The sequence below is a fragment of the Lycorma delicatula genome, chromosome 7, assembly GCF_047948215.1.
Source record: "Lycorma delicatula isolate Av1 chromosome 7, ASM4794821v1, whole genome shotgun sequence".
Lineage (NCBI taxonomy): Eukaryota > Metazoa > Arthropoda > Insecta > Hemiptera > Fulgoridae > Lycorma > Lycorma delicatula.
Genome location: NC_134461.1, coordinates 9,619,007 through 9,632,096, shown reverse-complemented (window position 1 = coordinate 9,632,096; position 13,090 = coordinate 9,619,007). Strand labels below are relative to the sequence as shown.

The 13,090-nt window shown below is 28.7% G+C and overlaps 1 protein-coding gene across 1 annotated transcript in view; it reads right to left on the bottom strand.

The window, feature by feature from the left end:
- The window catches only part of LOC142328200 (protein cueball-like), a 40,361-nt gene that overhangs the window by 14,013 nt on the left and 13,258 nt on the right, over positions 1–13,090 (bottom strand). The window contains exons 2-4 of the mRNA XM_075371784.1: positions 7,878–8,122; positions 4,192–4,700; positions 1,794–2,142 (exon numbers count right to left, since the gene is read on the bottom strand). Coding sequence (XP_075227899.1) covers positions 1,794–2,142; positions 4,192–4,700; positions 7,878–8,122 — 1,103 coding nt within the window. The remainder of the gene's footprint in view (positions 1–1,793; positions 2,143–4,191; positions 4,701–7,877; positions 8,123–13,090) is intronic.

Below are 13,090 nucleotides of genomic sequence, written 5' to 3'. Positions count from 1 at the left end.
ATAAACCAAAAAAACTTTAAAAAACCCAAAACTTTTTCTGCTCCCCACCACCAAAATCACCTTCAAAGAATTTTTCTTGATTTTCTGTTTACTGTGTTAAATGGAAGTAACAAAAACAAAATTTCACTAAATTGTAAACCAATAATAAAAATAAAACGTTACCTAAGATTTCTTTTATGGGGATCGGGATGAATTATGAAAAGTTAAAACTGTATTAAAAGTTTATTAACTTTTAATAGTATTAAAGTTTAAATAAACACAAAAAAGTTTTAAAAATTTAAAAAAAAATGTAAACTTTGATCGGCTCCCTCCCCAATATCGCCACCAAAGTATTTGTTTTCTTCTTTTTTTTTTTGGTCGCTTGCACTACTCCTAATCCTAGGAAGACAAAAAAGCTAAGCTAAGCCAGAAAAAAATTCTATCATTACTACAGAACAATAATAATACACAAAATATCAAATATATAAAAATGCAAAGTCAAAGTCACGGTGCAATAAAAAGTTTCTTTATTTAAAAAAGAAAAATCCATTACCATGATCGATAACAAACAACCATTACTGCACAAGATAAACACCTCTTTATCAATTTAACAAAAACAACAAACAAAAATTTGAAATAAATAATTATCCAAACACCACCAAATCATACAAACGTATGAAATTAAATCCAATAACTGAACATGAAGCGACTAAAATATTATCATAGATGTAGCATAAAATTATTAAAAAATTTGATTATTTTCGTGACACATAATTACAGCTAACTGTTAAAAAGTAAAAAAAAAAAACCAAAAAAATCAGAATGAATGCAACCAGATCCTTAATGATCTTAATGATACAAACAAAAAAGGCCCTTTTCATTATACACTTTTAATTAATAATTTCATTACAGGTATTAAATTTTTTTTTGTTTTTTATTACTATTTTTTTTATAGTTTTTAATAGAAAGAGTATTAATTATCAATTACATAAAATCTTAATCAAACAAGACATATGTTATGTTTAACATATGTTATGTTACAGTAAATGCAACTCTTAGCAAAAAAAAAGAATAGTATCTATAACATCATTACCAAAACTAAAATGGAGCACAATGATGCTAGATATTAGAGAATAAGTATTTTAAGTTCTTAATTTTAAGATTATAATAAAAATAAAATATATAACTTTGTATAATAAACATTTTGCTTCATAAAACCAGATATCAGTACACGGACAGTAAGTCCATGTACAGTAAATTTATGAGCAACAGGCCCAACTTTACCATGTAAGCACCTCAGCTATTAGTTTGGTTTTATTTGCAATCCTTAGTCCTTTGACAGTTTCTCGGGCAAAGAAGGTCACTGCTCTGCTAAGTCCCAACAAAGAAATGGATACTTTTCTGGCCAAGAGATGGTTGGATAAACTGAGAGATGGTTCTACCATTACAAATGAAAGCAACCGATCCAATTTCAATAATACTCGCGCAAAAAAGAAAGAATAAAAAACAAAAAGGAGAAAAGCAAAAGGTTAAGCAACCATGCGATTTTACCTTTGTTCAAGGTAGATAGATAGTTTACAATCTTACCATGATCCTGCTGCAGGATAAAAAAAATACTTTTTAAAGTGAAGGAAAATCATTAAAATATAGCATGTATACCATCTATTGTATTTGATTAAAGCAAATGTAAATGAACAGTTATTTTGTAATTATAGAATAAACACAACAAAGGGATAATTAAAGCACCCGTGTTATTCTTAGAACTTAAAAAAAATTATTACAATTATACATATACATAAAACAAAAAACCTTACCGTTTCACAAATGTTCATATTACAACAATTCTCAATAGTGATTTCACACTGGTCAGTATTTTGTGGTAGTGACGTTAATGGTGTAACATTCTTGTTCACAATAATTCTTTTCTTAATACGAGGACGTTTTCCTAATGACAAAACCTTAAATCCAAATACAGCTGACAATCCCATTAAAATCAGGCATACCAAAGCAAGAATACCTATAGAAATTTCATATAACTTTGTATTACATTTTACATATTCGCTACTCACTGACGGCAACAGTTCCATTTTAGTAGTATTATTATTTCTATCACTACTTACAAATTTATCTGAAGGACTCTTCAAATTCATAAAATCTGAACACCTGCAAAATAATGAATAAATAATGGGTTATTTTACAGACTGTAAACATTTTCACATAAGTTAAGCAAAGTTTTTGTTTAATATTGATAAATTAGCTACAAGAACAAATTTTATTTATGCGGTGGATAAATTACATAAATATGTGCACAAGTATAGAACGAGGGATATCTGTAAAGTAAAGACCACTGGGAAATTGCTCTCCTTAAAGTCGGTGAACCTGTGTATTTCATAGCCATGCTACTAATGAGCACACTGCATTGTTGTCTGTAAGTTGTCGCTTTGTAGTATAATCGATGTTACAGCCAACTGTGAAATACATCGAGTCATATGTTTTTTAAACCATCAAAACATTAAGCCGGCTGAAATTCATAGGCAGTTGGTGCTGTGTAAGGTTATAATGTAATGGATGAAAGAAACGTTCAAAAATGGTGTGAAAGGATTAGAAATATCAGAATTAATGTGCACGATGAAGAATGTCTGAGGAGGCCCTCGATAATAACAGAGGACCTGTTGAAATTTGTCAATGATGAAATCAGAAAAGATCATTGCTCAACGATTTCTGACCTGGCTCTTCTTTTTCCTGGTGTTTCAAAGTGGCGATTATATAGAGAAGTAAAATAAAGTATGTAGTTTAAGAGAAATAAAAATATTTAAAGTTTTCAGAATAAGTTTTTTTAATAATGAAACTGTCTTTACTTTAGAGATAACCTCTCGTATAAAGCATAATAAAATCTTTCAAAAATTTCATGTTTTATTTTTTTATTATAAAAAAATAAAAATAAGTTAACTTTATCAAACCAGACAAGAGAACTCTATGTTACACAGCTAACATAAGACCTTATTGTGCTTCTTTCCTTTAATAATATTATTATTTAATAATCTAAATGATTTATTAAAGATTACTTTAAAAAGGTTGTTTTATTAAAAAAAAAGTCACTTTTGGAAAAAAAATTTCTTAATAAAAATATGTACTCAAATCTTTTCCACTTTTCTTTTTATTTATTACTTTTTTTGCTCTGACCAAAATTTTTTCAGTTTTCATCTATCTATCCAGGCAAATGCTGAAGTATTTCCCTTTTTGTTTTCAATGAAATAAGCTTATCAACAATTCGATCGATATAATTTTTCTTTTCTAACCTGTATAAAGTATTTTTATGTTTACTGAAATATCATATTTCAAAATAATATTATATTATCAGAATGCTGTATAATATAAGGTAGAGCTCTCTAAAAGCCAGGTAGCTATGTTCATACCTTCAAGTACTCAAAGCTCAATCTCACAGAGTGTGTATCACCCCTAACAAGTATTAAGTCACACCCTTAACATTAAGACACGTAAAGAACGATTTAAATCTGAGAAATATTATAACTTAACCTCAAGTTGAGCAATAAAAATAAACAAATAAATAGAAAAATGTTACTATAAACAAAAATTACATATATTCTCATGTTACTTTTTGACAAAGACCTGCACAAATTCATGTATTTGACATCAGTTTGTCTATTTCCTCTACAAAGAATGGCGTCGCTGAAGTACCTATCTGTCATCACTTTTGAAGTATCAAGTAGCCAGCCAATTCTTCAATTTTGTGACCAGATGAAAATCAGACAGTGCCAAATCTGGGGCTTGAAAGGGGGATGGTAAGAAGCATGCAAATTAAATTTGTTTAGTACACCCTTAGCGGTAGAGATGTCATATAAAAAAATTAATTCCCTTCATTAGCATCCATTACTATTTATTACGTATCACTCTCCCAAGCTATGTTAATGTTTCACAATAAACATCTGCTGTTATTTTCATCTTCATATAAACAAAATTCTTTACAGTAGCAAAAGATGGTAGCCTATCTTTTTTTGTTTTGAATTTTTTGAACTTGTTTTTCGAGTACATTCGCACATAAAAAACATTTTCTTTTTTGTAGCTGTGTAGTGATTAAAATAAAATAGTTTAAATTTCATATGCATTTATTTAAATTGGTTCTCATACTTCATATTGCTTACTGCTTAGAAAGAAAATCAACTTTTAACAAAAGAAGAAAAAGTACTATACCTGCAAGGTGAAGGAGGTTTTGCTAAAACTTCGGGAATTTCATGACTAGATGACATATCAATTATTTGTTGTTCATCAAAACCAGCTACCATTAAACTACAATGTGCAATACAAAGATGCTGCATTTTCACATGTTTATCACAGCGCTCTCCAGTGAATTCATCACTACAATTACACCTCGGTATCTTTTTATTATCAACTGAACAATCACCACCGTTATAACAATAACCAAGACACACATCGATATCACATCTTTCTCCCTTCCATGTTGAATTGCATTTACATACAGGTTTATTATTTATAATAACACAATCTTCTCCATGTAAACAATAATTATGACAAAGAGATAATTCACAATGATCTCCACTAAAGCCTGGTTTACATATACATTCACCGGATGATTCTATTCCGTTATTGAAACATAATAATTCTCCTTTTTCAACACTTTCACTCATACCCTCCAAAAGCTTATTTTTTTTATCTACAACCTCTAATATGTCTTCTTCAACCTAAGGAAGAAATAAGATCAATTAACACAATATATAATAAAAATAAATTTAATGCAAAGAGTAATAAAGAATAAATACACTAAGTTCTTTAATATCATGGTTTCAACTGCATATGAGGTCTGTTCAGAAAATAACAGAACTTTATTTTTTTAATCTTTATTATTAATTTTACAAATAATTAGTCCTTGTCCCCTTCAAAGTACTACCGTCACCTATTCACACACTTTTCCCAGCGTTGTTTCCACTTCGCGAATTGTTAAGCTTCATTTGAAATGGCCTTTAAGGTGTGTGAATAATTTGTATTAATGTCATTAACAGTCACAAAACAGCATCATTTCATAACAGATTTTAATTTCAGAAATAAGCAAAAATCACAAGGAGCCAGGTCTGGCAAGTAGGGAGGCTGAGGGAAGACTGATTTTTGGCATAACACTGACAAATTGACAAAGCTGAGTGTGCGGGAACATTGTCATACTGAAGGAACAATCAGTCATCTCACCACAACTCTGATCTATTTTTGCAAATTTTTTCACATAACCATTGTAAAACACCTTGACAGTATGCATGGTTCACTATTTCAACTTTGAGGCGAGAATTCAAAATCCATGATTCCATTAAAATTGAACAGCCCTAGTATTATCTAAACGTAAACCAGATTTTCTCATTAGAAAATGTGATATATGAATCTTAGAATATGACTGAAATATTTGGAAATTAAATATATGAAGCTCACTTAATAAAGCCACATCACCTTAAGAAAAAATATTTTTGGTAAAACTTACAGACACAAATCACATAATAATGATACACACAGAACTTTAATTAAGAACATGATCATCAATGTAGGCATGATATAATATAATGACATTAAACAAGGTCTTACAGGTACATTTAATAGCAATACTGACTTATTTATTTTAAGACTAAGAACATATCAAGTGAATGGTTTGATTCTAAAATAAGAACAATGAAATACTAAAAAGTTCTGTTTAAAACACTATTTATACTAAAAAAGGAAAAATGGATTACAGTAAGCATTAATAATACAATACTAGACTCATTAAAATGAACTGAATTTGATTTGTAGTAGATCAGATGATATAAAATTAATAGTTAACAGTCTACAAAAAATTACACAAGAACTCATCGATAAGAAAGATAAGCATGAAATAAAAGATGAATATCAATTTTAAGTTATTAAAAAAAAAACAGAAATATAAAATGCCGTTAAAAAAACTAAAGCCAAAACTGCACAAATAATGAATTGTACATTTCTCTTCATAGGGATAGTAATTCACCAAAGGAGAAAACAACATTTGAAATGAAACTCTACTAGTTGCTCGCATAAAAACATACTAGAGGATCAACTGAATCACTTGTCAGTCTGTATACATCAAATCATTGAGTTAACTGAAAATGATATGTTCAAGAATGGCTTAATCAGCATTTTTTCAGAAGACACATAGATCATACCAACAAGGCAATGAAAATGAAAGATATTTAGTCCTGGAATATGAAATCCTTCTAAGCCAAAGGAACATGTAGCATTCTCGTTCTCTCTTCTCTTGAGTATAGGATTTGTTAGGCCAGGTTTCGCATCTTACTAAGGAAACAACCGGGCATTAAGAATTGGAACAGTAGTACTGTAAAAAAAAACCGAACATAAGAAGAGTACATTAAATAGGAACAGTAGGCATTTGGCAAGTCTTTCAAGGTCAATTGCGTAATGCCTGACCTAAGATATTTTAAATAAACTTTTTTTTAAATTTCTGAACCTGATGCAGTCTACAACACAAAGAATGTCTCAAGGAATAGTATCTAGGAAACAAGGTGTAACATAAAATGCCAACAACCTGTCATGCTTAATAAACCGGTTTCTATATTACTAAACTTCAACATTCTATGGAGTCACACAGCAAGCCACTGACATTAGTGGCTAATAAATAGTGAAATAGTAAAAATAGTGATGAACAGAGGAAACATGGAAGATGAAAATAATGCGGACTTAATTTGGAGAAAAAACAAAGCTGAACTTTTAGGAACAAGACTTGTAATAAGAATGGTATTTACCTCAAAAAGAAGTAAGAAAAGATATTTCTCAAATAAAAATTAAAGTTTTCCTTTTCTAAAAAAAAAGAAAATTTTATTTTTGTAGTCTACAATTAAGGCAAGCTCATAAACCTGGGGAGTGATGCCTTTTTATATATTTGTTCAAGTAAAGTTTAAAAGCTTCTCTCAACCTGATCAAAGTAAATAGAGTTATCTTGCCTAGGGTCAAATATTAAGTTGAGGAGAGTGAATGACTAAACCTCCCAAAAAAACGTTTGGTTTAGAGTGTATAACAGTAAATTTTTTCATGAGATAAAATTGGGTTTTTTATTAAATGTGTATGTAGTCGTTAATTTTTTGTTTAATTTGTTCATGATTTAACATGGTCAAAATCCCCATTTTTCAAGTTCCAAATTTTGTAAAGGAACTTTTATGTCAAAACTTCACTTTTACTTCAAATTGAATCCGCACACTTTTAGTAGGAAATTATTCTGTTAAAAAGGAAATATTTACACTTCTATATCATGATCAATCACATTAACAAATGCTGGCACAAAACATAAAACAAAAGTGTCTTTCAGAAAGCAAAATGTTTCAGTAAAACTATAGATGATCTGAAAAAATGAAAAATGATGTACAAGCTATATAATTTCTCAAGAAGTAGACCGATAACTCTCTGAACCATGAATTATATTCACTGCAAAAGATTCTTGGTGTAACAACGTAGCTGCAGTTTGAAGACAAAATACTCCCACAAACATTCTCAACTTAGTCCAATTTTATCAGCCATGAAATCAATTTTCAAAAACTTCTGTAACTACTGAAGCTAAATTATGAAAAACTACTGGAAAATAACATCATAAAAACATTTTTCTGCTTCAAAATTTGAAAAAGTTTAACATTTCTTAAGAATTTATATTTTTTCTTTGGTAAAAAACAATATCACATAAGTATACTTGCGCAGTTTCAATACAAGTACGCAAATAATGCCTTGAAATTTTGGCTGAATGGTTTTTGAGAAAATGGATCACAAACTTGGCAAATTTAAATAATGGGAACTAATATACTTAAATTACATATATAAAAATGTTTGGTAGCTGAATAATAAATATTTATAAACTGTCTTACCTGATCCTTTCGTTCTTTAACTTTGCTACATTCTTTAGGATCAAGATACGATTCTTGGGAAATTGAAACAATACCATAAATTTTAGAAAAATACTTTTTAGAGTAGGATTTTAATTTTGACACAGTTACACGATCATAATCTTCATTGTTTATCTTAGCATTATAAATTGCCTCGCTTCCAACATCAGTCCAAAAAAATCTTGAACCCAATGTACTCAATGCCACAGGCTTATGTGCATTTGCAGCTGAAAGAGTTTAATTATTTAACTTTACTAAACAATTAACAGTAATTAACAGTAATTTATCATTAATACATGTATGGATTGTAACAACAATAAATAAACACTATGATTTACTAAAAAAAAAAAAAAACATTACAAATTTTCTTCTTAAAACATACTACATTCTCTAGCAATAAGTTCTGTTAACAACTTGTATGTTTTTTTGTTTTAGTTTGTAACTGTCAGGCACACAATTTCAGACAAAAATTTTAACTTTTCATTACTGAGGAATATAATCACGAAGGAGTTACAAAAAATGTTATCCTTAAACAGTATAATATACGTAACTTGGAACATTATCAAGGCTTTATACAGCAGTAGTTTCTCATAGTATTACTGAAATAAAATTGAAGTTAACACCTGAAAAATGAATTAACACATTTTTGTTAAACAAATAACACCAATGTTTGTAGTGGTGCATTACAAACTTTTTGTAAGATATTGCAAGTCATTATCTATAAATAACATAAAGGAGGTGTCTGGGGTAACAAATGGTTTCTGAGAGATCAGTCATTTCTTCAAAAACAATTCCAAAACACAAAAACTCTTTAAACATTTTCAAATGTTTAAAAATACATTAAATATATATTAATGTATTTCATTATACGTTTGCAAAGGGTTCCATTTACATAAAAAAAAGTAATTATACAAAAACACCCCCTTCTTCCATGTAGTCTAAAGTTTTTGTTTGTTTATATTTAAGGATTCCAAACTACAAACGCAAGTAATGTTTGTTAATCTAAATACAAGTAACAAGATAATTATTTATTTTATAAATTATTTCAAGCAAAGGAAGCTTATACATAATATCAATTAAATTAAAAGTTTTTAAAATTAATCTATATATTTAAAATAATAATGTCGGGTTAGTCTAGTGGTTAAATTCGTCATCACAAAATCCACTGATTTTTGAAGTCGAGAGTTTGAGGTTCAAGTCCTTGTAAAGGCAGTTGTTTTTATATGGATTTGAATTCTAAACTGTGGATTCTTTGGTGGTCGGATTTCAATTAACCACACATCTCAGGAGCGGTTGACCTGAGTCGGTTCTAAACATTTACCATCTGCATCTAATACATTTACATCTGCAGCTATGTCAGGCCTGGCAAGCCAGTAGCAGCAATTGAATTTGCCTATACACTCACATCCGGCAGTCGCTGGAAAACTGATTGGAGAAAACAAACAGTTAAAATAATGTTATCTATATTAAAACAAAAGTAAATCAGGTTGATAACTATAAAAACTTAAATTTTTTACTTAGAAGGATTGTAAACCAACACTTAATAACTTACGTCAGGTCAATGCGACCCGATTAAATATTCTTTATAATCACCTTATATTATTCAGTTTTGTTCAATTGGAGACAACCTTCAAATTAATCCCCTATTGTAAAATATTCTTTTGATCATTGTTGCTTGTCTGCATGGATTGTAGTTGTCTGCTCAAAAATATTGACCCAATGCAAAATTTACACATACAGAATTTTATAGCTGACCCATTACAAATGCTGTTAAAAAAAAATTAAATATAAGTGGAGCTTCAATTAGATATATGTTACCTAATAGTTTATTGGCTCATTGATATAATAAAAGGAAACAGCAGGAAAATTCTTATTAACAACCGCTAAGAATTAGCTCTTTTGCTGTTGCACGCTAAATTAATTCTTGTTGATAAAATTCGAAAAGATTATATGGCTGTTCCACAGGATTATATTATGATCCATTCATAACAAAGATTATACAAAGGTAATGTTATTAAATTAAAAAAACATGACGTTTAGCTTCATCAACAAATAAAATTTGCATCATATGTGGTGGCCACATTATTTGTCTACAGATTCTTTTACTACTAAATAAACAATTATGAAATGAGAATAAAAAATAAACTTTTTATCAATTTAAAAAAGGATTAGGATCGATTCAAATTACAATACTGAAAGAATGGTCTCCTATAAATACATTTTTAAAATTGTAACACATTTTCTTACAGTAACACTTCAGAGTTAGACTGACCCAATATGATACTACTGTTTCTGTAGGGGTTTGGTATATACAAGTAAATACATGTACAGTTTACACAAATACTACAGATACATAAAATAGTGGTACCAAGGAAATAAAGTCATGCGTATTAATATGCTAAATTTCACCAAAAATATGACAACCACCATATTGGAAAAGGTTGTCTGCAGATTTCTTGTGAAGGGGATTTTGATGGAGGAAGGTAGAAATATTTACATAACCTTTTTTCATCAAGAGCTGGAAGCAAAGCATGATGAGCCAAACTAATTTAGGTTTTATTACACTGTCCCCTAACCTGCTTTGAAGAAGAGGATACAAGCGTGTTTACTTCAGAATATCCAACAATAAATATGTAAGAGTAACCTCACTACCACCGCAAAAGCAGATACAATCATGATCCAAATTAATCAATATTGTTGATATTAATAATTTAGATCAGTGATTTCCAAACTGTGGACCTGGTGCCTAGGAGAGACATGGCTCTTCATAGGGGCGCCATGAAATATTGTATATTCATAACTAATTGAACCAAGACATTTATAATCATTAATTTAATGTTAATAAAGTAAAAAAAATAATGAAGATATAAAAGTTTTATTTATTTTTATCTCTTACTTACAAGTAGTCATGATTTTACTTACGGTAGGGCACCATGGAAAAATTTTAATTGAAAAAGGGCGCTGCAACTCGGAAAGGTTTGGGAACCACTGATTTAGATCATTGTTAAACACACCAACAAAATCAGTGGCTATAAATTTAGTCAGATTAGCTTTAGACTATTCTAACTACCTTAATAAAAGTACATCCAACCTTGACATTTTTTTTACTTATGACTGGTTCAGATAATTTCAATTTATAGACAAGAAGTTTACCACATGAGAAGGATTGATTCACTGCTATTTGATATAGATAAATCAGGTTAGTTCCATCCAGTAATATAATTTTACATTTAGATGAAACAGAATTAAAATCTATGCCACTAGAACCAGTGTATAAACATCAAGTTTATAGAAAAGATCCCAACAAAATAAAAGCATGCCATAACACCACGATTAGAGGAAGGTATTCCTCGGGAAGTTTTTTTTTTCATTCTGCTAAAGGCGTATAACTATTGGTGATGTATATTATTTACCAAATGTTTCACAATCATTTAAAAGAATTATTCACATTATATGAAACATAAATTAAGTTTTTCTAACATGGCAACGTTGGTAAAGTACAATTATATATAATATAAACTGCTTACCAATATATTACTTGTTTCCCTCAAGCTCTTTCGGCTACCCTGGTATCTTCAGAAGGGATTATAATTTATAATTGAAATACATAAAATTTTAAAACTCACATTTTAAATGTACATAATAATTGATTGTCATTTTCTAAAAGTCTTAAGTTGAAGTAAGTACGTCTGTATTGTAATAGTATCACAATTGTTATCTTGTAGTATAACAATTGTGATACTATTACAATACGGACGTATTTATTTCAACTTAAGACTTCAACTTTTACAAAATGATGATCAACTGTTATGTATACTTAAATATGTGAGTTTTAAACTTTTATATATCTTAAATATAAATCATCCCTCCTGAAGATTGCAGAATAGCTGACAGCGTTTGAGGAAAATAAATAATATATTAGTAAGCAGTTTATATTATATATAACGTAAATTATAGTTGAATAATCTGTAACAAAAATAAAATAATTTTCTAATAGTATAGTGCATCTACACTTTTAAATTCTTAAATTGAATGCTCTGAGGAGTTGATTTGTGCAAAATGGTCACCTGCAGCCTGGTGAAATTTATATTATCATACTTCTGTCAGTTAATTTTTCTCTTTCATTAAACAAGTAGAATCTACAAGAGTAGCATCTTGAAAAATTCACTCTTTAGCAAGGATATACCAATTAATACTGTATGTACTGATTTGATGCGCAATATTTAACAAAATCATTCTTAAATAAAGTTAAATTATGCTAGAAGAAATTTTCTTTTTTTTACCAGTGAGAAAAATATTATGGGAGAAATTAGAATCGCTAATGACCAAGGAAGATGCATAAGAAGAAAATAAAGTAAATAACATGTGAAAGCGTAATATAAAAAAGTAATACTAAAGATAAATATTTTAAATGTGGATATTACTAATAAAAAAATAGTTAACTATAAAAACAAGGATGACTTTTGCAAGCAGTTAGAAAACTGTAATCATGCAGTCCTTCAATATCTATTTTATAAAGACATTATTTAAGCTCATTTCAATAAATTTATGAACACAATAACATTTTTATTAAAGGAAAAGGGAAGCAACATGAATGGTGAAAAATAAATTGTACTAGAGACTACACTGAATCACATAAATTCAGTTAATTAAAAAAGATTTTTTACCAATGAAAAAAAAGGATTTTTTTTTATAAATAATTTCATACGAATACAAGTTATACTTTTGAAAAGAATAGAATGATTATAATGTAAGAAATAATTGTCAAAAACATGGTTATAGAAGAAAAAAGATTGGAAGCCAATTAAGTAATGCAAATTCATAATACTTTTCTTTAATATTTGTAATGCTAGAAATATTCTAATTAACAATGTATAAAGTGTACATAAAAGATAATAGATTAAGTGATACTGAAACACATATAATGCAAAGTGAACTTTTTTAGATTTAAGTTATTCTGTGGAAACTGGCAATATTGATAAATTTTTGTTTATAAAAACCAAGAAGGCCGTGAAAATATGACACCTTGAATGTGGAAGGAGTAAAAATAAAAACAGTAGATAAAATTTCTAAACTCCTTCAGTACATGGTTTGTTTCTTACCCTCCAGTAAAATAATTAGTCATATTAATTAATGTAGTTCTATACAGATAAAAAAATAATGTAATGAACAGCAAAGAAAGCAACTAATCTTTT